This window comes from Semicossyphus pulcher, unplaced genomic scaffold, assembly GCF_022749685.1.
Source record: "Semicossyphus pulcher isolate SPU_LCO1_2020_fin unplaced genomic scaffold, fSemPul1.0.p SCAF_19, whole genome shotgun sequence".
NCBI lineage: Eukaryota > Metazoa > Chordata > Actinopteri > Labriformes > Labridae > Semicossyphus > Semicossyphus pulcher.
This window is the reverse complement of record NW_027211692.1, coordinates 9727355-9752487: the sequence shown is the minus strand read 5'-3', so window position 1 is coordinate 9752487 and position 25133 is coordinate 9727355. Positions and strand designations below refer to the sequence as shown.

The window sequence follows — 25133 nt, the reverse complement described above, 5'->3', positions numbered from 1 at the left end:
CATTTGATCCTTTACATCAAAACTAATGAAGACCGCTGGCACTGCCTGCGTGCATGTTAATCTCAGAGGGGAAACCACAGATGAATGAAAGGTGAAAACAAAGCAGCCGAATGATGTAGAATCTGAGCACTAGACATTCATTTTTACCGCAACGCTGAAATCTTAGGTGAGCGTGTAATCATGACTTTGTGTGACAAATTCAGTATCTATTCTGGTGCAAGCCTTCAGCTTTTTTAATACAAATAGGTAGCATCTGCACCAACCTCTCACCCTTTGTAATCAGCCCTGGCTCAATGCGGGAAACAATGATTAATACTGCAGACGTGCCGCACTTCCACACCTCAGTAACAAGACAAAAAACATTGTCAGTATGTGTTCCACCTTCTCAGCACGTGACTGATGAACAACTCTATTATAATCATCTCGATTCACACTGGGACTCTTTCCCCCATCGTCAGATAATTAAGCTGATTTAGTCACACTCGAGAACACAGTTGATGTGTGAGGGTGATTCTCTGAACACAAAAAGATCTAAATAAGTTTGTTTAATTTGAGCTTAAAGAACTTTTGTGTACAAGGTCAGTGAGATTACATAGTGTCTCATCAGTGTAATGTAATACAATTGTTAAGACAGGTACAGCAGGAATTAAATAAATAAGTACAGTGCAGTGTAGGTTAGTGTCAGCCAGATAAGAGTGAGGAACAAGAACTGCGTTCATGTCAGGGAGTGTTTGTATGTAGTAGTTTTTTTTAGTCTATATGTCTTTGTTGTTCTTCATTCCCACCAGGTGTCCATTCGCCGTACGCGTACTCTCTGCTTATAGTGGTATTCTTTCAGGTGCTTTTTCAAAGCATTTGGAATGGGAAGCATGTTAATGCCGTCGTAGGTGGTGCAGCTGCTTATGGCCGCTCTGCAGATGTGTTGCAGGGTGAAAGGCTGTGTGCGATGGATGGGGTTTGACAGCAGGGGCTCGAAGAACATACAGGAGTTTGGGTCCTTGTAGTGCTCCAGCAATCCTGTAACAGTGGGAGCGTGGAAGACACTGGGGTCGTGCACGTCGAAGCTAAAGTTGTGGTTCCACTGTTCGATGCGGGCATGGAGTGAGCGGCCATAGCGGCGGAAGCTAACGGAGAAGAGGTAGTCTTCCTGGGCGGAGTCACGCAGGAGGAAGGTGCCTTCTGGTTTTCCCTCCAGCAGGGTCTCTGCCTCGTAGCGGTCCATGACCCCCCAGTAACATGGGAGGTTGGTGATCTGCAGCAGGTCTGGAACTAAACAGTGAATGTAATCGATCTGGGTGTGAATGCGGTAGCCATCGTGAGACTTTTGATGCTCAGCCTGCGGAAGTATGGCTCTGGAGGGCATGCTGGTCGCTGTTACCTCTGGGTCAACCAGAGCGTCGGGAATTGTGTCACAGGTTTGGACAGAGGCAGAGGCGGAGGCGGAGGCGGAGGCAGAGGCTGAGGCTGAGGCAGATGCGGAGGCGGAGGCTGTGGCCACCACCTCATCTAGAGTGTCCAAACAGCTCTGTAGCAGGAGCTGGTGCTGCTGCTGTCTTTGGAGAAGAAGCTGCTGTTGCTGATGGGCGGAAGCTCTGTCTGCCCCGGCTAACTCATTCATCCCGTGGGCCAGCTTAGGGCCGTGCTTGTAGAGAGGGTTAATCTGGGCCGTCACCTCGAATGTGTGGATCTCTGCATTGGGTGGGGGTTCAACTCCTTGTTCAATGCTGATGCGCCTGCGCTCTCGCAACCTGTCATCTACATCCTCCACCACAGTAGCCATGGCTGCAGTAGGGGCACTGCACACTACTGCAGAATCAAGCATGGGGGGCTGGGTAATGGGGGCTGTGTGTTGCTTAATGAGATACCACTTCTGAGCCAGCTCTGATCCTACAGGGAAAGGGCAGTCGTCCAACATCAACTCACTCAGATGGATTTTACGCCTGGAGGATGCACAGACAGTTGATGATGAAAGAGCTTGTGGAGGTGGTGCGGGTGCTGTCGCACTGTGTGATTTTATAGGGAAACATTGCCCCATGGCATCCTGGATTTTTTGGCGGAGAGTGCGACTGGCGCTTGACCCTCTGCCCTCACCTTCACTGGTTGCAGGTGAGTCTGTAGCAGAACTAACAGGTCCTGGCCTTGCTGATACCCGTTCTTGTCCAAGTAATGAAGCGGCAACTTCCAAACCCTGCCATCTCCAGCTCTCCCTCAAAGGAGAGGAGGAAGATTGATCCCTGGCCTCAAGGTCACTCAACAGCTCACCATACTCAAAACCATCACTGACAGGCCTCTCAGATACTGGTTCATGGGAGGCAAGGCCTTTTTTCTTCCCCTTTCCTCCTTTCCGTCCGCTGCCTGCATCTCTTCTCTCCTCTGACCGGCTCTGTCTGACCTTGGGCCGGGCCCCCCTTTCTCGATCTTTCCCTCTGCTCCCTGACTCCTTTGGTAATGACATGATGGATTATGTGGTGAACCGGCGAGAGTTTGGCCACTCCAGGGAGTTGCCAAGGGATGACTTGTGATTGCAGTTAGCTTCTGGCAGGAACTTTCCCATCCACACCCCTCGGTTGAGATGACATGATCACTGTCCATGCATTGTGACCACAGAGTGTTAAAATGGCCTGCAAAACAAAAGAGTTCTGCTTAGAGCTTTCAATAAACGTTTCATCATAACATATTCTCATATTACTAGTGATATACACTCAGTTAGCAGTGGTTAAACTTATCTACAACTGATGCAATCTACAAAACCAAGGTTTAATCTTCATGAAGATGCTTCATAATGTTCAGTTTTTGCTAAGCAGTTTTAGAGCAGGGTTGATTTTAAACTGTTACTTACAAGTATTTTCTTTATAGTTTAATGTGTTGATTTTCTCAGATTAATACATGAATCTTTAGGTTCAGAAAATAGTTTTTAAAATGGCACATCCAAAACCTAACATTTGCCAGTTTTAAAAATGATACAAAAAATAAAGTTACATTTTGCTTTAACAAATGACTTAAATAATAGTCTTTAAAATGTATGAAGGCCTATATAAATATTCTGTTGATTGGCTGAATAACTTTTCGTTTCGGCGCTAGTTTATTATACTTAACGGCCATTCTTGAGGCTGTTTCTGTTGCTGATCTATAAAATTTTATATATTTTGAGTCTTGATAAGATGAGAAGATGTCACACACATCAGTAGTTTAACTACTTGACAGTGATTTAAAACAACAATAAGTTGACAGATAACTAAAGCGCAGAACTGCTCAAGTTTTCTGTATTTTGACCCAGTTGATGTGTCAACTAAACAGTCTCTTTTCGCACTGAAAGAAGCCATAAAGCTCAGTATCAGGGATAGGGCTCTGTCCTCTGTCAGATCACGTCAACTATTATCGTGAGAAAGGGAACTGTCGATCAAAAAAAACAAACATTCTAACTTTTTCCCCACAACAGTTTAAGCTAACGTTAGTTAGCATTAGCTGAATACTTAAAAGATATCACTTTCTCAAGGCAAATCGACAAATCAATCACCCCATAATAGTGAAACATTGAAAGCGACAACATTAACCTTAGCTGCGGAGCTAAAATCGTTAGCAAGCAGCTGTTTATGGTCGGTAGGCTAAGTTAGCAGGGCAGCTAGCTATCTGCTAACTTGACCACTATTTACTGCAGGAGGAACGATTAAATTGTATTTATGACAGCTTATATCTAGCTTTCTCAACCATAACAAAATGTGTAAACATACCCAAGCAGTTGTTGTCGAGTTTCCAGACGAAAAAACCTCTGTTTCTTCTTAGATAAACTAATGACGGTAAACAAAAAGGCGGCTAGCTCACATTAGCTTGATAAATGAACTGCTCAAATCGCGTGCAACCCGGAAGTAAAAAAGTAATTGGGAGTAATTTCTTCGGTAACGTCTGCACCAGGGTTATTAACGAAAAGTAAAAAATAAACTAGCTATGAAAAAATATTTTTGTTAACTTAAATAAAAATAAAAACTACAATTACAAAAAAACGAAATAAAACCTACAATGAACAATGCAACACGAACTAAAACTAAATATAACTGCAGGTAAAAGCTGTTTAGTTTTCCCCTCGATTCACACAGTGGTTGCTATAGCTACCACTTTGTCCTGCTCTGTTTGACTTCTCGAGAGACACTGGCCTAATAAAGAGGCCTAATGAAAATCATATTTGATGTCATGCATTCTTTCATCCTACCATTTTCAGCTTCTTTAAATCAAGGATTTCCTCTTAATACCTGAAAAACTAAATCAAAACGAAACTAAAACTAGTAAAGTCTTCAAAATAAAATAAAACTTCTTATGAACCCGTAAAACTAACTACAACTAAACTGAAATCAAAAACCAAAATGAAACACTAAATAAAAATGAAAATTTCAAAACTATAATAAGTGGACTCTGCAAAAAAAAGGTCTTGAACATGGAAAATGCGAGAAATAAAAATAGCCAGCAGCTGATAAAAAGCAGCGTTTATTGTGTAACAAAAGTAAAGAGACAAAAACACAAACCACAAGTGAAGTTGCAAAAGAACTGAACCTCTTTTATTGGGACTGTCAATGATCCGACGAATGCTGCACACTTCAGACCATTCACACATATGAGTGACAGTAAAAAAGTAGAGAGTAAGCATGGGATGCAAAAGGTTCATAAAATATTAGAAAATGTCTGGGGAGTCATCAGAATTAAATATAAATTGTACAAGACAAATATATTCAATGTAGCCTACAGCTGGCTGCATTGATTTAATAATAAAGCCTGGCAGGGACATTGACATGATCTCGAGACCACTTGGTAGAAGTCTCCGTTTGACACAGGCTCTGTACCTCCTAGTGGATGCTTGTATGTGAAAATACACCAGGCTGAACTTATGAAGTGCATTTCCCCAACCTATTTCATGCATCACTGGAATGTAAACATGGAGTAAACATATTCCTTGGCCTGTTATTAGTGTTCAGTTTACTCATAATCACATGATTTGTGGCTCAGATAAGCATTGTCACCCTCTGCTGCCTCTTCATTATGCATAGACACTTGCAGAAATCTGCTGCTCTGTACCTCTGTGTCTATTTGCAGTAATCTGTAGGCTGTCCAAAGCTACAGAGGCTATGAAAAGGATAATCTGAGCCATTTGTAACATAACACAAATGATATACAGTATAGTGAATAGTTAAAAATAAGATAGCCAAGTCTTAAAGTTGTCAGCATTGTTAACTCACAGAAGTCCTTTGAGAGTGTGATGCTTTTAGTAAGTCAGTTCTATCCAAGAGCCTGCTCTGAAGAAAACCATGACTAGAATACTACTCAAGACCGTTAATTCGACGTATTGAGGATGCTGGAGCTGTGCGTTTCAGGCACCACATGAACAGTTTATCAGGACATGACAGCTAACGGTTCAATCACAAGGCCAGGAAAGCTATTCTCTCTTGTCACCGCATGACTAGAAAAGCAGGCGTTACATGCCTCATACAGCTATCCACGGGGGGTAGAAGGCTTTTGTTTTCAGGCTCTACCCAGCCAGCTCATGTGCGAGAAGGCGTCAGTTCTTTAATGTGTTACATAGTGAGACAATGGATTGTTCAGGACATCACATAACATGATTTGGGCATTATCCCAGAGAGATGTAAACAGTGACATTTAGGCGATATAAACATACAACATTAGTTGCAAGATTTCAGCTTCTCTCTAGCTGTTGGTGACCCTGGGCACCATCAACCACCATGTCCTCTATCTACAACAGTGCTGTATTAGTGTGGCAAAAACATGCGATTATAGAAAATAAGCATAAGTTATCAATATCAAGGGAGAGTAAAAAATACAATTGGAAAAGATATCTGTAAATAACCATCTTTACTAGACAGACCTCCTATGGCTCTGCTGAAATAAAATGTGAATGGTTATCCCTGCCTTATGATGCAACCAAAAGTGATCCAAAAGTTAAGACCATATTTCACATACATGCACCTCCGCTCTGCCACATTCAAAGACAGAGGCTGTATAAGACAGTTTTTGATTCAACACTGATACCACGTGATAATGTTAGGGTTCTGAGACTGAAACACATTGAGACACAAACAGAAAAATATGGACATCGTCAAGCACCTTGAAAAGTTATGATTCATCAAATCGTCACGTTGGCCGTTTGAGGAAAAGGGCACTGCGAGGGCGAGGCACTGCGCTCCGGATCATTTATTACAGGATCAAGCTTCATATTCCAGAGCCAATCATGAGGGGGCTAGAGGGCTGAGATGGGTTTCATTTAGTTTTCTCAACCAGCATTAGAGTGTAAATTGAAAACACTCACCCCTCCTCACTTTTATCAATCCAGTATCAAATCAGCTTTCGCACAGTACAAACCCCACCAGCCCTTATTCACCCCTCTGGGGATTCCTCGGCACAAAATGAGATTCATCATCATTTATGTAGTAGGGCATAAAATAACAGACAAATTGCAGCTGGCATAAATTCTTCGAACTGCTGTTCTTTTAAAAAAAAAAAAAAAAATCATACCATTCTGTTGCATTTCACTACAAATATCCATCTCAAATTAACAATCGCACAACCCTTCTCTTTGGCTTTGTAGAAGTTTGGAGGAGGACAGTCGCTTCTACTTTGATTATGTGTTCTGGGAAAACATCCGAGACAAAGGGTATGGTTGGATTACAAGCTTTTCCTCAATCCTCCTCAGCCACAAAAAATGCTCTCTGGAGAGGATAAAACGAACAGAGGAGAGCCGTCTAAGTTTTTAACCAACACAAGCCCTCTCTAGCAGAACAATTTGAGTGGCTAGGAAGTGTTTCTGTGTATCAACAGCTGTCTCCAAGTGGAACCTCGGAGAGCTTATCCCAGGGCCAATTACAGTTTAATGGCTAATATCAAAGATAATTTAATAAAAGTGCCTTACTTATGGCTGGAAATTTTCTGAATCTACACACTGTGGTGCAGGGGCTGTGACCGTCAGTGTGTTGTGGGAGGAAGCCTTGCTCCAAGGCAGGAGGAAAAGAAGAGTAACTCATAGGGCAGAACCCTTTAAGACAGCACCAATCCACCGTTTTTCTCTCAGACCACGGCAAACTGAGCCTCTGCACACATGTCACAGTCCTGCAGGTGACATGGAGCAGTTTGCTTTTTTTGTTTCCTCTGTCCTGCAATATAATAATCATCTGTATTCCATTTTTAATAAACTTAGTTGTATATAATAAAGTACAAAAATATTAGAGAACATATACACAGTTTTTTTGTCATTTTGTAGTGACTGCTTTGCCTGGTTTTCTTAAGCATACGTATATCTTTGTGCTGGGTGACGAGGAACTTAACAGGCCTCAACTGAAGTGTGTTTCTCCTTTGCTTCTTTTCATATTGTCGATGTTCGGTCTGTTCCATCTGAGGAGGAGATCAGAAAAAATATGTACTTGAGACATTTACAAGAATAAAACACACTGCAGCATTCACATTTCCTCCTTAAAAGGGGTAGTTCCTTTTTCTCCGTTCCCAGAGCAGAACAAGTTATTGATGCTTTTTATGTGTTAATACATTCTGAGATTCACTGCATTCTTTTCATACCTCTGCAACTGAAATAAGCATATCCTATATTTATTGGATAATTATCCGGATTTGTAGCAGCTCCTTCCATAAAGTTGGGAAAATACAACTCGCTGGAGTAAAGTCTTGTAACAATATTCTAACTGTTGATTTGGAGAACATTCATCTGCCTTGACGGTATGTGTAAACACAAGTGAGGTCATTTTGATGTGAATTAACTGTTAAAAATGAAATGTAAATGATTAAACTTCTTTAAGCGTTGGAATTATAAAATCTCTTTTAGTTTCAGTGCGTTGGAAAGTTTGTGTTTGTATACTATTTGAGATAGAAAATGATCCAAACAGGGCTAAACTCGCTGTTTAAAGTACTTTCAGACTGTGCAACAATGTTGAAAAATGCCTGCACATCCTTTCCCCACAGGTGCGTAGGAGAGGAACAGGTCAAACTAAACAAATTAAACTCCGGCACACTGTCTAACTTGCAGAATTAATATTTATTTGCAACGTTTCGGAACTAGACCTTCGTTTGTTTGTTTGCCTGATGAAGGTCTAGTGCGGGAGTTTACTTTTTTTTGTTTTGTTTAGACTGTACGAACAGACACAGTAACCTAATCCATCTTTGTCAAAGAAAGGAAAAGAGATAACATTCCCTAAATTACATATAAGCCATATGGAATAATAATCACAGAATACTGGGGACACAGTTAAATAACACAGAGCTACTGAGCCTTAAACTTGTTTGACATAATGATGCAAATCTTGTCATTCAGGCACACCGTTGAATTCACTCTCTTCTCCACAAGATGAAGCTCCCTACTGTATTATTTAGATGTTATTAAATATTAATAAACAAATATAACTAATGAAATATGAATGATAAGCATTAACTGACTCTTTCTTCTCTGTTTGCACAGAGTAAGGTGTGTGTGAGCTCATTAGTATGCAGTGCTTTCCTGACTGAAACAAACTGTTCATAAAAGTCCTTGCTCTCATTGCACAGCTATAATACATAATGAGGTGTTGTTCTCTTGGTGGATGCTGTGTGAGGTTTGACAGCCAGTACCTGTTTATGACAGGGCTGCTGAGGACACTTACCCCCTAAGGCATGCTCTGTCATACTGAGGCACAGTGACTCCAGCGTGGGGTTGATCTCCAGGTCGGCGCCTGGAACTTGGCATTCTGTGGAAGTGAGAAGAAACAGTGTCAGACCATACAAATAACAATGTATTGCATCAGTTGGAAAATAAGCTAGTTCAAAACAAAATTTTTAATGTTTAAATAATTATTTTATGTGATTATTTTATTATAGTCATACAAAAAAAGCTTTAATATGTTGAAAATGCTGCTAGTAAGGACCAATTTAAGCCAATAGGGAAGACATGCTGCAAAAACAACAACAAAAAACTGTTGTACTTAGTTTGTCCAGCTGGTTTACAGTATGAAGTTTAACCTTATTATTTTAACCAACCAACAGAGTTGTTATACAGATTGTCTGTTGTGAATATATATTATAGTTTTATAGGAGCAATTCGTCCCTTGAAAAAGCCACTGTCAGTCAAAGCTGGTGTTCTCTGTAAACGATAGAAGCAATGATATTTGAAATTGGCGCCATAGCTGTGGAGGAAGTTGTACAAACAGCTTGTGGTTTTGCCCATTCTATAGTCCTACAACACCCAGCGTGCATTGCGCCCCTCCCTCTGAAAGGAACGGCCCAGCGAGAGACGCTGGAGTGAAATACTACCGTTTTCGCTGCAGGCAACGGCTCAGAGCGGTACAGAATCTGAAATTCGACAAGAATATACAGGTGGATCGTCTAAAACATCTTCAGGTCTGCAGTCTATATTTCAAACCTGACGATTCTGAACGAGACATGACATCGGAGGCAGGCGTCCTAGATTGAGGAGGTGTAGTTTAGCGAGCTCCCTGGCCTCCACCAGGTGACGTGTTTTACGCAGTCCGGTGGAGGTTTTCCAGGGCCCGTTGGAGAAGCGGAAAGCGTCCTCCAAAGGCACAGAGCCAAATTGCATTTCTTTCCTACCATAATGGCATTAGCTTTCCATGATAGCATGATAGGACTGAGGATGAAAATCTGCGAACTGGCCCTTTTAGTTACTTCTGAGTCAACTTTTACAAACCAAATGACAATAGCTGTACAAAAACAGTTTCATGATACAGTTGTGAATGTTATTATATTATAAATGATGGAGTGTGTTGATGCTGTATAGACTGTAAAGCCCCCTGAGGCAAATTTTGATGCATAATAAAGTGCCAAAACGATCAAACTCAAGCGATAGTGCCAAATACATTTGCATTATGTGACATGATGCCATCTGATGTAAATGAAGTCTGTCTCAACACAAGGTAAGGTAACAGATCCCTCCCCCAGTAGTGTGGATAAAATCATGGGTGCATTTAGTGTTCTACATGAGCCTGAGCTTACAGTGTAATTTCTCACAAACCAGAATGTGATCACAAGTGGTCACTCAAGACGCACTTTAGGCGTGTCGTGATGTGGGGTGTAAAACTGCAATCCGTCTCAAGTGGATGCATTCACAAGACATAATAATACTGGTATAAGAAAAGGACAGGGTGTTAGCAAGCTTGAAAATGGTACCTCAGGCCGGTGATGGCCAGCCAGGTGATACGTTTGACCCTTGGCTGATCTTCATACTCAGCCACAATAGTTAAGTTTTAAATACCCAGAAGAATGCTGCGTTAAACTGTGTTGGATGTTTTCTAGTTGTTAAGGGATACATCTTTTTAGAATACAGAAGAAAGAAGATAGTACAGAAGAAGTGAATTCTAGTTTCTTGCCTACTTTCAGTTTATTTTATGTCCTCCTTCCTGATGTATTCATTTTTTATTCTTTGATTTGCTATGAACTGAACTTACATAGAAAATGTGACATAGTTCTCTTATCTTAAACCTACCTAGAACCTAGAATTATTTCAGTTTTAACAAAACGGGGCCTCCTGATTGCTAAATGGAAGGGGTGACATCTCCTGTGTTGCATGTCACACCCATCGGTTCCTGTCTGCAGCTGTACTGCCAAATGCAAGTATAAAGTATAAAGTCACAAAAGGCCAAAAATACATATACCCAACAAACACCTCGCTGACAAGGTGTGCATAACATGTTGAGGGGGTGTGAGACACGTCAGGTCGAGTAAGTGAAACACAGTTTCAGGAGAATGGTGCTATAACCAAACGTCATCCTATCAGAGGCACACCTATGGTTAGAATCCATCATTGTTTTCACCGCTGGCTGTCACTGCATTAAGAATAAGATTTGAACAGCACTTAGTGAATGAACAAGCTCAATAATTCATTAATACTGTTCCAGCGCTTTAATCACCTCAGCACAGAGACTAAAGCAACACTAGCTGCAGTTACACACCTTTTTTTCATTCTAAGTGAAGATTGTGACAGACTATACGAGCATTTTCAGATTTATTATAGTTGGAATCATAGGCTCGATGAAGGTAATAATGTGGAAGATTTACATTTAAATAAATGTCTGTTAAGTCACTATCTATCGCCGAATGAGGTAACACAATGGTGATTGAGCCTATGGCCCACTGATGAAAGCCTTTGCATTTGCAGTATTACAGGCTGGGTGTCTGGTGCGACTGTCGCATAAAAAAATCTCAAGTGGCGCCCAGTTAGTGACGCGTTTTCCATCAGCCAGCAGTGGTTGGTCTGCCAGAGAGGGAAGGTGGAGCTAAGCGGCTGCTTTTCCGCTCTCTGCAAGTGTTGCGAGTAAACAGTAATCTACTATGGCTGAACAAACAAAGAAAAGATCGATGACTACAGATACAACTTCAAAAATAAGTGAAAATCCAAAGAAAAAGAAACAAATTTGATGCTCAGATGAAGGCAAACAGTCTGAAAAGGAGAGCGACCGTCAGCGAGGAAAATCAAGAGTTACAACCGGAGCCAACCGTGGACGTCACACATGCAACACTGTCTGGATATCTGGGAAGTGTGCTCCCGCAATGACCGTTTATCGCCATAGGTGCTGCCAAAGAGAACGAAACGGATCTTCGAGGTTACCACTTGAACTTCAGTCAAAGTCTTAGTTTGACATAAAACACTTCAACATTTAAGCAGCTGTTTCTTTTAAAATACAATACATTAATATACACTAAGTCTTCTGTTCTGAACTACAGACTATAGAAATACAGTATTATCCATGTTTCTGGATGTTGTTACAGCACTAAGCAGCTAAAGCTGTGAGCCCTGAAACTTCAACATTGATGGGCTTATACATCTGCTGAAGTGATAAACTTTTGGCTTCCACACAGAGTGCTCTATTATGTAAATGTCTAATGATTATGACACTGTTAAAAAATGACAGGACCAGGATCAGATGAATTTGCTATGCTCGTGTGTGGCATCTGGCACATAAGAGAAGGCAACCAAAAGGTGATGTGTATCGTAAGGGGTGACAGCTTGTTTACTGCAACATGCTGCTAAGCTGTCTTGTTATATTGTCCTTGGCGCAGAGGGAGAGCAGCTCTCTGTTCTGGCATCTGTCCAAAAATGGCCTCCATCTATTTTGATTGTATTTTTTTAAATTGTGTAGCTTTTGTTGCTGGCAAAGCCTAAAACAGAGTCAAACCTGTCACTTGAAAATATCTATTTCATTAACATCTTAGTTACATTTGAAAAATGAATGTTACTTACAGAATGAAAGGGTAACATGTAGGAAACACTTGTGTGGTAGAATGCAAACATGGGAGGCAAGACTGACAGCTGTAGTTACATTTTGGCAAAGTATATTAAAATGCATACAATCATGTTAATAAAGAATAAAAGAGGCTTGACCTCATACATTACCTTGCTGCTGGAACATGAGCATGGTTTGTGGGGACGTGTGTACAGGGAGTGAGTGGGTCCGCTGCACGGAGCTGCGACTCTGACTTGGCATGCTGTTACTGCCCCCAGGGTTGGCAAACCACAGGCTCTACAGAGGAAAACACAAGTTCTCATTATGTAAACGCCACTCATCCTGGGAGGGTGGCACGGTTTGCTTATCTTTCCGCCTGTTCATTAAACACAAACTCTTCAAGCTATGATAATAAATCGATTCATATCAAAATGTGATGTCTAACCTCTTTTACTGTCCTGTGTGTGCTGATTAAACTGACAAAGTCTGCTGTTTTTCACTTGTTTTCAATTTAGAACAAAATGTTTACTAAATGTTATTATGACTCCTTGGGCATGTCATCATGCTGGTCAATACTGTCAGATATAATAGATAGAGACGTTAAAGAAAAAGTCAGGACACCACAAACTTGTGCTAAATAAACTCAAGGCTGCAAACAGGAAGTGGGGTTCAACTGTCCTAAACCACTACTCGGAGGTGTGTGTTGTCAGCTTTTGGGACAAAAATGCCTCCAACTCAAATCTTAAAAATTAGGGACGCACGATATTGGATTTTTTTGCCGATATCCAATTTTTCAACCCTTTTTGCCGATTACCAATTTCGATATATAAAGCAAATACTTTTTTTCTCCACCTAACTGCAGAGAACAGAAGTCTCCCCTGTAGTGGAATTGATATCATGCCTACTCTTGTACTCTTGTACTCTCATCTTGCACCCTTCTTCACACTTGAGAGAAAGGGCATGGTGCACGCAGTGCGCGCGCACACTCATGCCGAGCTAATGTCGTAGCATTACGTCAAGCTTTTTCTATTTTCTATATCTGCCAGTGGTGATGTCATTTTCAAGCCATAATCTGCAGATACTGATTACATGCCGATAATATCGTGCATCCCTATTAAAAATAACCAAAAAGAGGACAACATAACATCTGTCATCCGATGTCTGCAGTACTGACCTGTCTACCCTGTCCTGCCAGTGCAGGACTGGTGAGTGTGTGACGTGGAGACGCTCCCCCAATTCCTCCAGGACTCAGAAGACCCATGCGCCCAGCTGGGAGTCCACGGGGAGTCATCTGGAACTGCCTTTGGCCCCGCCGCGCTACACCTCCACTCACAGAGCCTGCTGTGGGGAGGGAGTTGGACCCATAGGTCCAGCTGGAGTAAAAACAAAAAAACCATCATTTGAGTTCTGCATGAAGCTACTTGGTAAGAAAAGGTAGTTATTCGATTGAGTAAGGAGGAGTGAAAGAGACAAAGGGAAGATAAAAAGGATCAAAATAAATGTTAGTCAGTAGGGAGGGGAGCAGGGGAGAGTAACGTTCAGCTGTTGTGACATCTCCCCTGCTAGAGAGGCTGATCAAAGGTAAAAGGCCAGCAGAGTCTCACCCTTTCTGTCGATACACAGGCATGTCCAGCATCGCTTTCCGAGGGAACAGGCGGAGCAGTTTGAGGACCTGCTGCTTCCAGGAGACCAGCCTTTTCTTGTGAGTTTCTGTGAAAGCCTGACACAGAGGAGGAGACAGCAGAAGAAAAAAGGCATCAGACTTTCAAAGAGCATGAAGAGGCGTTCAGCAGACGCACCTGGAATATGTGATTATTTTAAAGGAAGAGGCAACTTTTATTGTAAATTTTTAAAAAGGGAAAAACTACAGATTCTGTATTAATGAGAATTCATGAAAATTCTCTACATTGCATTTTCTTTATTCAATACTTATAATGGAATGTGCTGTGAGACTACCATATAGGTGCATTTAGAACAATGCACAAATACATGCATACAAATAATCTTCGGCCTCTTACCTCGTGTGTCAGACACTTCTCAATGAGTTGAAGGTAACAGCTGATGTTCTCCTCGTCTGGCCTGGACACAAGCAGCTGGGTGCACACTGGAACAAAAACAAAATACCGGGGTTTATATGAGCACCACTGGATCTATGTGGATAAATTGTGACGTATCTATGTTTAATACTGACAAGGAAGGAAAATGCCTTGATAGCATTATTACAGTATTTTGTTTGCCTGTTGTTTGTATCTTATGTGTGTGTTAACAACTTCTTAGGAACACGTCCATAGTTGAAAGGGTAAAAAGCCAAAAAGACCTACACCAAAACACCCAGCTGACAAGGTGTACATAGGATGTTGTGGGGGTGTGAAACATGTCAGGTTGAGTTAGTGAAACACAGTTTCAAGAGAAAGGTGCAATAAACAAAACGTCATCCTATCAGAGGCACACCTGTGGTAAGAATTCATCGTTTTCACCCACAGCTGGCTGTCACTGCACTGAGAATAAGAATTGAACAGCAAGGTAGGGGTGGGCGATGTGACCTAAAATGTATATCTATTAATACTCCTTTTCCTTTTGCCGGTATCGGTATTATGTTGCGGTATTACAAAATGAAAAGGTACTCTACTCAAAACCTGATTCTAGCTCTTTTTGCTGTATTGCCAATGTAAGGGAACACATCAATGTGTTTCATGTACTAGGGATTCACGATATTATCGGCACGTTATCGGTATCGGCCAATATTGGCTTAAAAAAATGAACTATCGGATATCGGCCAACACGCCAATATCCCCAGATATAATTAACCGATAAAATAATGGGCTGCTGCATACTTGATTAAATGCCCGACCTCGGCGCAATGTCCCCGGTGCGTCGCAGCGTGATGACGTCACGTGTGTCTACCTGCAGTGTGAGAGAGTTAGAAGCCAAAATGTCCGTGGTGTGGAAGTTTTTCAAAGTGTCCGAAATAGATAGCAAAACTGCTTTTTGCAATGACTGCTCAGCTTCGGTGATGCGAGGAGGAGCCAAGGCAAAGTCTTTCAACACCACAAACTTGATTAACCATCTCAAGACCCGTCACCCCGACCGTTGTAACAAATGTGATAAGAGTATCACCATTATACTGTACGCTAAGTCCAATACAGAAGAGAGTTGATAATCTCTGCAATTAGGTGTGTGGGAAAAAAATATCGGTATCGGTAATCTGCTAAATGAGTTGTAAAATATCGGCATATCGGATATCGGCAAAAAATCCAATATCGTGCATCCCTATCATGTACATATAAACAATTAACAATTAAACTTAATATTATTTGCGACTTTAAAGTCTATTTTCTATTTTACAAAACAAAAATCCTTCTTTTACCACACTTGGTTCAGCGGCTACAAATAGACCTATGGGCTGCAACTGGGTTACTTAGCATCTACCGTTTCTAATGGTGTTCAAATGTATGTTTAATCAGCATGACCAGCCCCGTGACGGTAACTTTTGGAAACTCATGCATCTGTCTACTTCCTGTCGCCAAATGCACAACCTCATGCCGTGTGTGTGCAGCAGGTGAAGCCACTAAAAGTAAACACGGTCCGTTCATGTGGCCACAGCACCAGAAGTTCTACTAGTAATGGGGACACATTCACTGAAAAGCCGACTCGCGTAACTGCACGTCTGACTCAATCATCCCGCTGACATTGTATGTATATGTTCACGTGCAAGTGACACACTCTGCATGCAGTGCGTCATGTCTGTGTGCTCTGCGGAAGAGTTGCACTAAAACAAAACGTGTGTGTTTATCCCGGTACTGACGGTATTGTAAATCCATGCCGTGGCAGAACGTGACACCCGTGACACTGTGAAACCGGTATAGAGGCCCATCCCTACTGCAGGGCACTAACTCAATGAACAAGCACAAGTCATTAACACTCTTCCAACAATTTAATCACCTGAGCACGGTGACTAAAGACACGTTTTAAGAACACTTTCTTTAGGACAAATCATGAATCTACATGTAATCAATTACAATCTAGAAAAAACATCTTGCTCGTACCTTTACCCATAACACGAGTGAACTGTCCAGCAATATCGCCGTCTGAGATGGGTGTGGCCGAGGAGTCTCCATCACAGGGAGGTGGATTGTGGGTCTGGAAGCCCTCTGAGCCTGGCTCTTTGTCTGCTCCTGTTTTGGAGGCTTCCGAAGGAGATGTGGCTGCGTCCGAGGCGCTGGCTGCGTCCTGGGCAGTCTGTGGCGCACTGGGGGGGCTGTAGGCCTTGATAGGGGTGATGATGATCTGTTGCAGTTCTTGAAGGGCATTACGCAGGTTTCCCCCTTCCAAGATATCCTGCGAGGAACGGACAACATTTGTGTCATATACAGAAAGCTTTTCAGAGGTTGGCTTGGCTTTAAGAATGATGTTGTGATTACAGAGGAAGCTGTAGGTCTATTAAAATATATCTGAGACAGACACAGAATCGTTCCCAGCTCTGCTTTGTTTGTGCATATAAAGCATAATGGGTATATCTCCATGGAACTAAAATAAGTACCACATAATAATTAAGTCCATACTCAATAACATTTTTCATCAGTACAAGTAAAAATTAATCAAAACAAATCACTGTTGTCTCCTTTTTAGCAAGAGAAGAACAACATTATCATTATCTGGATTACCTTTTCTAAAGACTTGAGCACACACTGCCTCTCTCGCAGTTTCTGGATACTCAAGGCGATCTTATGCCGTGCTCCTTTAGTGACATTCTGAGAGAAAGGAGGGGTGGAAAGTTACCATATTGCACGAGACAAAGGACAGTTATTTCTTGTTGGAACAACAAGCAATTTATACAGTTACTAAATAACAAAGCTAATCACCATTTGTTTCATTAAAGCCAAGGGGGCTGACACCAAATCGCACCATTTGTATGTGTGACTGGCTCAATGTAACTGTAGGGTGTGTTGCTTAATTTCATGCCTCATTGAGAGTTGATGTATCATCAGGTTTGGGGACAGTAATGTGCACAAATGATAAGGAGGGTGGAATAATCAAAGGCCAGCCCCAGTGTATGTAAAAAAAAAAAAGGCTTAAAAACCTGCGACTCCAGGTGCTGCTCTGTGAGAATCATCATCTCCTCATAGGTCATCTGGGAGAAGAGTGATGCATATTTATGAAGGCGGAGACTCTTCAACCAAGCAGGAACATCTAAAGCAAACAAACAGTTAAGTTACATCCTGGCTGATATTACCACAGCTATTGGCTGTGCGCGCCTTTTACCGGAGCCAAATGCCGTGAGAGCCCTCGGCTCAGTACGGTTATGAACTCTGACCTTTCATGCCGCTGCCGTCCTCCTGGAACGTGTTGCGGCTGGAGCCCTGATCTTCTGTCTGCTCACTGCCTGAGGACGCTACGCTGCTCTGGGGTGAAAGGGGTGCGTGATCTGTTGGAATGAAATTCTGACGACCCCCTGCATCATCCTGGCTAATCCACTCAGAGCCACAAGCCTGGGGACTGGAAGGAATAACAGACATGGCCTTCTTCAGAGGGCTGGGCTGCAGCTGCCCACCCAGACCTGGAAAGGAAAACAAGTGATATATGACGATCAGAATTTTTTAGGGAATTCCTAGAACAGAAATAAATGTGAACAATATCTTTACCAAAATCAAATAATCTGGGCTATATTGGGCATGTATCTAAAACTGACATATAACCCCTTTCTTTTTGAGGAGAATGACTAAGATTACCGGTGTTATTGCTGTTGATGGGCGAGGACATCCCGCCTGGGAAGGGCATGTGTCCGTTCTGGCCTGCTGGAGACGTGCTGGATGAAGGGGACTTATCGTGCCAGGCATGGCCGGGGTCCAGAGCCTCAGCAGAGCTAGGCCATTCATCTGAGCCCTGACGCGGGTGGTAGGGGCTAGATGGGGCCCGGGGTGCATAGCCACTAGATAGGTGCTCCTCCAGGTGGTTAAGCCACATGGCCAGAGAGGTGCGGTCATCCAGTGTGGTGGCAGGGTGGATGAGTGCGTAGGACAGCAGCTGCCTGCTTTCTTCCACAAACAGGCTACTTTCAATAGTGTGACTCAACACCTTCTGCAGCAGCTTCATGTACTCACATTTGGCCTCGCTATTGCGGGGCTGCAGCAGAGGCAGATGGGACAGCAGCAAGGACACAACCTTCTCCTTTGGCTCCTGATGCCACTGGCTGACAATTGCTAATGAGAGTAGACAAGCAGAAAATATTTCCATGGATTCATTTTTTTGTTACTGGTTACATATGCTCCTTCCATACTCTGATAAGGAAGATATACAAGTGTTTGAAATCAGAGATTTTTAAGAACATATATATGAACACTCAAGATACCTGCATTGTTGGCCTCAGCTTCCAGGATGTGGATCTCTGTGCAGTCTGCCAGCCAGTGTTCAAGGCAGATGTGTAAGAAGCGAGCCTGGGTGCGGGACACCCTCTTCAGGAGGGACAACAGTGCCACCGTCTGTTCACACTCATTCCAGCCCTTGAACCAATCTGTCAGGATACCTACCTGGTCTCGGAACATCATGGCGTGTCTCCTGGTTAAGGAGAGCGGGAATGTGTGGAGGGGGAGGATGTACTGCAAAGACTGCTCTCTCAGACACAGACAGGATCAGTCCCACCCCGCACAGCGGGGTCGTATTTGCAACAGTCCTGGGATCCCCTCAGACTGGACCGAGGGGCCCTCACATGGTTCAGGTGCAGAAGGAACTGCAGACGGGCGTGCGGTAAGAGTTACTGGGATGATGTCTTGTGAAGTGAGGCTGAGAAAGTGACAACTGTAATGACCCAAGCAGTAAAACTTTTTTTTCACTCTGGCATGTTCAGGATCACATCATCCGTGCCCTATTAATAAAAACAAGACACAGAGAGAAATCTCAGATTACAGTTAATCCTTTTTGTACATCAGTTTTAGAAGTGGTATTTACCCATTTTGTTTATCACAGTAAATATCTATACCAAATTTCTAGAACTTTTCTAGTCTTACTGCTTTCACTTTGACCCCAACCATGCTTTAATATTTTAACAAGGGAATCTCAGTGTGATTTTAGAGGGTGTTGTTTGCATTTGTACACACATATTTTTCAATCGCAAAGACACAACAAGTCTCTTTTGTCTTTTATGATACAGACTGCTCAAAGGTTTCAGTAAGGGTCAAACTTAAATGATAGTGAAGACACATATGATACTATGGAAACTGAGATTGTAGCACAAACAGGACTAAAACATTTTTTTAATGATAAGCAATCAAAGGCAGTGATAAGGGATGTGAATACAAATGGTTTTAGGTTTGTTACTTTTCCATAGTTACAAAATTGACTACAAAGTGAGGGATGAGAAAACCCATTAAATACATTTCTGAAAATCTCAGTGATAACAGTAACTGTAAAGGGGTTATTTAAGGTCAGCCTTGACTAATAAGCTTTTTCAATTCATAGAACTTCTGTCAGGACCTCCTGTCAATCATGCTCACACTGCTTTAGTCATATCATAATGATAAAGGAGCAAGTCATTCACAAAAGACAACCGTTCGGGTCAGTAACGATCGGAATAATGCATAACACAAAAGTGGCTGCCCTGTATTAGCAACAGCTAATTATAATACACTTGTTATCCACTAGTGTGGCAAAGTAGAACCCAAACACAACCACTAACAAACAAGAGCAAGGTTACGTGCCAAAAACTGTTCACTGCATACACTGCCACTGGTCCCACCTGTTACATTATGAGCTATGGTTTAGATTAAAGAATACACATAAGCGTGTGGTTCTTCAGAACAAACTGCAGGATTAGGTAAGTTAAAACATACAAACATAACCCTTAATATACCGCTTAGCATAGCTATTAGCCAGCGTTATCGTGATGCAGCAATGTTACGCTCGATGCAGACAACCAGCAACCAAAAATAAAGAGTTCAAATAAAAAGTTTCACATCAAGATGCTCAATGCATCGATTTAAAACGCCAAGAATCACGTGACCACATCAGACGAGGCCCCATCACAGAGATGAAGCGGTGGTTTTGAATACAGGATGTTCTTGTCAGTCAGTCTCAGTTTCGTTGCTGTCAGGCGACACACTGTTAAAAAGTGCTCGTACTACATACAAGCTTTAATCGAACAAACTGGCAACAACGAAAGCAGAAAAAACACATATCGAATGACTATTTCATCATGGTTTTAGATTTAATCCATCTACACAAATGCAATATCAAGGGTTTGTCCAACAGATGTCGCCACTTTTTACCGGATAAAATGCTTCGAAACATTGAACCCTTTTCAACACAATTGCCTTACAGTGAGTTTGCGTGAAATAGTACTGCATAAAGCTTATTTTCCTCCATCACTAGCTTGGTTGGCCTAACGGTATTCGGTGGTGAGGGACTCGGGATTTGTATTGTTTTTCGTTGACGCTGTTGCTGCCCTTTTTTTCTCTTTCGTACTTCAATCTTAGCGGTGCTAACAAGGAGGTTAAAAAACTGTTTTTAACGACAGCAGGTCGTAGCTAAATAACTACATAAAGTTATGTGAGTGGCGCTGTACAATAAACAAAGTCAAAAGGTTTCTTGTTTACCTTTGTCAGTTGTCACTGGGTAGCGGGCTAGGCTAAAGTGCTAATGCATAGCTAGCTCGACGGTAGGGTAGGGATAGCTAAGTGCTAGCAATAGCTTCTTAGCTAGCAAGTTTTGCTAATAGATGCAATAACGTAAGCTTAGCTTAAGAAGCGTAGATTTCGATCCCATACGTTGTATTCCTTAAGGATATTCCTTTACGGCGGCACGCTCCCGTGGTTTTAAGCATACCATCTTAAAGAATGTATGTACAAAATGTTTATTGCAATGCAGAAAATAAAGAGAGTACGCCTGGAGAAATCTACTTCGATTTTGAGTGACGTAAGACGTAGGTGCAGCGTCATACGTCTGGACGATACGTAGTGTTTTGTTCCGCCCACAGCCTGGAAACTTAAATCGGCTCCCACTTTATTTATACAGTCTATGCTCCCACCCTGAGAAGTAAACGTACTTTTGTGAAAATGTAAGAACTATGGGTATGCTTAAATGCTGAAAAATTAATAAAACAATAATAACGAAAAAACATTTAAATTAGGTTTATGGTGAGTTAATTGGCTTATTACCCATTATTGAATAATGTAGGCCTGTCCCAAAAGTTTATTTTTTAAATTTTAAATTTTAAATCGTGTGATGATCGTTTTTCTGATGAAGACAATCTATCAGTCTATATCAACCCAGCCTAAAAATCTCCACTGCTTGGTCCCATGTCCTCAAGTTGCATGTCAGAATCAGAATCAGCTTTATTGGTCAGGTATGCACACATACAAGGAACTTGACTTCGGGTTAACTTTGCTTCTCTTTGTTCATTTAAACGCTAAATATTAAAAATTAAACTAATATGTACAAGCCTACATTCAACATTAAATATTAAACTAGTATCAAAAGCCTGCAACAGACAATAGTGCAAATATGAGGAGTGCACACGTTCTTGTGTTACAATCCCAAACCTTAAGATTTTTAATTTATCCCAGCAATTTACCATTTTTATAAAGAAGAAAATTCTCATTTTCTGTGAGCTAAATACATTTAAATGTCTTGCTTTATATTTTTACTCAGGGACCACAGACTCTATAATTAAAGCAAACCACTTGACTAATTGCTTACATTCTTAATGGATTATAAACATTAACAGTAAACAACTGAGTGTTTAGTAGAAGAGTGAACAACGGGTAATTTTAGGACAAGAGATCATTTTAAATCATAGACGACAGAATATCTAAAATTAGGATATTTTTGAAGACATATCAACAAAAATACAGGATAGAAAACAACTGTTTAATTGGTCAGTTGTCACAGCAGGTATTTACCTTAATTGAATTTTATGTGACATCATCACCAGGAGAACAAACCTGTCCCTCCAGTTTCAGTCATGCAGTGTGTGGAATGTTACTGAAGTGGAGACATTTTCAGTGTTAAACATGCAGAGAAATAAAACAAAACACAACAAAGTGCAAGATGCATTTGGATTGTGAACATATATATGTATATATATATATATATATATGAAGTATTTATGAAGTTATACCGCTGCAGAACAATAATGTTGTAATGTGACACTGTGACAAGAACCCTTTTATGGAGATATTTTACTTTTGATGCTAATTTAGCCTTCATTATATTGCATGTATCTTTTTTTATTTACAAGTAAAAGAAAAAGCAAATTGTCAATTTAAATGTACGTTTTATATTAGTCGTTTAAGGTATTGTAACTTGCACCTTTCAGCAAGTTTTTGTTTGATGTCCTTTCCTGTACGGGAAGTGAAAGTTACTCTAATCCTTTTAGTCACGGTGACTGTCAGCATAAGGTAAGAAAAAATTGTTCAAAGTCAAACAGCATAAAACGAAAGTACACAATCTCCTCTTTCATACTAAAATTCATAGGTTCATTATGGATATTTTATTCTTGATGGTCAGACTGTTTCATATAACACCGTGCTGAGCTTGCTCACAGGAGTCATATTGTGTTTTTTCAAAACAGGAAGCTCAACTGATGCATGCTTAAGTTGTGCAACTGCCCCTCCCCTTGCCATCTAAAGGAGGATCTTGACAGTCTGAGAGTAGCTGTCAGCCAAACCGTTTCAGCCCAGCAGTGTCAACCATCAGACAGGAAGGGAGGAAAGGATCCTTTGAGAATGGTAGGTAAAGCTGATGCAATTGCTTGAAAGATTTTGCCATTCTGTTGAAATTGACTGGATTAGATGGACTGTCATTCATATATATATATATATACATGTATATATATTTCTTACTTTACCATTGCGACACAAGTCTACCATCCCCCGCGCTCTATCACACAGGAAACTACATTCTTGCATGTTGCGGCAAAAACATTTCCTGCCCTCAATATGTCAGAATAGTGCCATGAATGTTTAATGCATCCATGCAAGCTGGATAGAGACCTCAATGTCTGCACGGAGCGAGCAGATGTCTGCTACCGTCTCTCTTTGTTTCTATTTCTGGTCTGTAAAACACTTTGATGTAGTTTATCAGAAGCCAAGAAGCATCTTGACATATTTCTCACATTTCTTCGAGTGACAAAGTTTGAGTGATTTTTCTTTTTCCATACGTGCCATTTTGCAGTCAAGCACTCTGGTCGTCTGCGAGGTGGATCAAAGTCTGAAAGATAAACTGAAAAAGTTTAGATTTCGAAAAGAGACCAACAATGCTGCCATTCTCAGTAAGTATTACATACTGAAGATTTAAGGGATAGTGACACATTATTGACACAAAGTCATGATGAGTGCATCAACAAATATGAAAAAAGAACCAACATCCTAAATTACGTTTTGCATTTCTTAGTGAAAATCGACATGAAGAAACAGATGGTTATCCTTGAGGATGAATATGAGGCAAGTACAATTTTGTTTTGTTTTTTGAGGGGGGGTCACAGTGCATTTGAAGTAACTTACACACAATTCTTTTGCCTCCACATTTTAGGACATCTCACTGGATGATCTGAGAGAGGAACTTCCAGAGCGGCAACCCAGATATCCTCTCTGAATGTCTAATGACTGTTGTAAAATCTTCAAATTCTTAAAACTTCCTCTTCTAGTGTGGTAAAAAGCTAAAATAACAGAATGTCTCAACTCTTATAAAAGTTGAACTTCCTTGACAGAAGGGCACATTCATTGCCTACAGCTACAAATATGTCCATGCTGATGGAAGGGTGTCTTACCCTCTGTGTTTCATATTCTGCAGCCCAATGGGTAAGTATCTTGAAATTCAAAATTAATTGTTCTCTTCAGGGTAAACTTTTGTTTAATTTAACAGATTAACCTAACAGCCTTTTTTAAAATGAAGATAGCATCGGAACTTGAGGTTAAACCAGAGTCAAATTCCTTGCATGTGTACACTCCTGGCCAATAAAGTTGATTCTGATATAATAGATTTGTTGAGGTATATTTGATTTGCCAATTAAATGCTCCCTTGGGAAAAAATGTCATTGTCATTTAAACAGGATGTAAGCCAGAGCAACAGATGATGTATGCAGGCAGCAAGAATCAGCTGGTCCAAGCTGCAGAGCTCACGAAGGTAATTATCTAAACAAAAATATGACCTGTAGAATTTTGTTACTCCAGTGCAATGTTGAAGAAAGACCTTGAGGTAGGTATATAATGTAATAATAGGACACTTTTTTTTAAAGCATATGTATCTATTTTTGTTAAAGAGCATGCCTTTAATGGTAAATGTGATACATTTAAAGACACTCATCTTAAGTATTTTTATCTGTTTAGGATGTAGCTGTCAATCAGCACACTAAAAACCAGACAATGATTGAATCTACACCACACGCTACTTAGATACTTTTAGATGTGACATTTGTTTTAATTCTCATTCCCTGCACTTTAACAACTGGCCTGAGTATTGAGGACCTTAACACTGAACCTTTTATATTGTTGATCAGATTGTGATAATGAAACTCTGCTTTACTTTGAGGTCTTTGAAACAAGAAACGCTGATGACTTGACGGAGGAATGGCTGAAGAAACAGCTAGAATTTTTCCGCTAAATATTCATTTGTGATTCTTTCATTATTCTCTCTGTGAAACGTTGATGTAAAATTGTGATTTTCTATTGTTGTGCAGTTATGGCGAATACATGATATACTGTGTAAAATCACATTTTAAGTTGTTAATCAGTTTTGTATTGAAAGTAGTCATTTTAGACTTGAACCGTCCCCTGTTTTTACAAGTAAAGTTTCAACTGAGCATAAATAAAACACATTTTCAAAAGGAGCACAGACAGTCCTGTAATGTCCCAGCTATTTGTAAACTTACTTGGGATTCCTTAATGGTTAAACACTCCATTAAAAAATGAAAAATTACAACTTCTG

At 41.0% G+C, this 25133-nt stretch overlaps 3 protein-coding genes across 3 annotated transcripts; 1 reads left to right on the top strand and 2 right to left on the bottom strand.

The window, feature by feature from the left end:
• Positions 1-530: 530 nt before the first annotated feature.
• On the bottom strand, positions 531-3834 carry socs9 (suppressor of cytokine signaling 9). Its single transcript, XM_069668689.1, has 2 exons — positions 3732-3834; positions 531-2621 (listed from the first exon to the last, which is right to left on the bottom strand). The coding sequence occupies exon 2, from the start codon at positions 2453-2455 to the stop codon at positions 776-778; it is 1680 nt and encodes a 559-aa protein (XP_069524790.1). The 5' UTR covers positions 2456-2621; positions 3732-3834; the 3' UTR covers positions 531-775.
• A 689-nt stretch (positions 3835-4523) lies between these two features.
• Positions 4524-21095, bottom strand: LOC138597137 (protein Smaug homolog 2). The gene is made up of 13 exons (XM_069668687.1): positions 20804-21095; positions 18565-19077; positions 17945-18415; positions 17530-17772; positions 17296-17405; positions 16880-16966; positions 16262-16553; positions 14234-14319; positions 13820-13935; positions 13390-13588; positions 12386-12512; positions 8643-8726; positions 4524-7389 (listed from the first exon to the last, which is right to left on the bottom strand). Exons 2-13 carry the CDS (start codon positions 18758-18760, stop codon positions 7361-7363), a joined length of 2040 nt encoding a protein of 679 aa, XP_069524788.1. The 5' UTR covers positions 18761-19077; positions 20804-21095; the 3' UTR covers positions 4524-7360.
• A 1768-nt stretch (positions 21096-22863) lies between these two features.
• Positions 22864-25107, top strand: gmfg (glia maturation factor, gamma). The gene is made up of 7 exons (XM_069668697.1): positions 22864-22936; positions 23382-23478; positions 23601-23650; positions 23739-23790; positions 23927-24007; positions 24259-24332; positions 24738-25107. The coding sequence occupies exons 1-7, from the start codon at positions 22934-22936 to the stop codon at positions 24807-24809; spliced, it is 429 nt and encodes a 142-aa protein (XP_069524798.1). The 5' UTR covers positions 22864-22933; the 3' UTR covers positions 24810-25107.
• The last annotated feature ends 26 nt before the right edge of the window (positions 25108-25133 follow it).

What these genes read in the sequence shown, in the direction of transcription:
- socs9 (XM_069668689.1), bottom strand. Translation starts at nt 2,455, where the DNA reads ATGTCATTACCAAAGGAGTCAGGGAGCAGAGGGAAAGATCGAGAAAGG.
- LOC138597137 (XM_069668687.1), bottom strand. Translation starts at nt 18,760, where the DNA reads ATGATGTTCCGAGACCAGGTAGGTATCCTGACAGATTGGTTCAAGGGC. An exon ending in GGACGGCAGCGGCATGAAAG is followed by an intron (nt 17,406 to 17,529) that starts GTCAGAGTTCAT and finishes TGTTTGCTTTAG; the next exon opens with ATGTTCCTGCTTGGTTGAAG. An exon ending in GACAGAGCATGCCTTAGGGG is followed by an intron (nt 7,390 to 8,642) that starts GTAAGTGTCCTC and finishes TCTCCTCCTCAG; the next exon opens with ATGGAACAGACCGAACATCG.
- gmfg (XM_069668697.1), top strand. An exon ending in CAACAATGCTGCCATTCTCA is followed by an intron (nt 23,479 to 23,600) that starts GTAAGTATTACA and finishes TGCATTTCTTAG; the next exon opens with TGAAAATCGACATGAAGAAA. An exon ending in TCCTTGAGGATGAATATGAG is followed by an intron (nt 23,651 to 23,738) that starts GCAAGTACAATT and finishes TCCACATTTTAG; the next exon opens with GACATCTCACTGGATGATCT.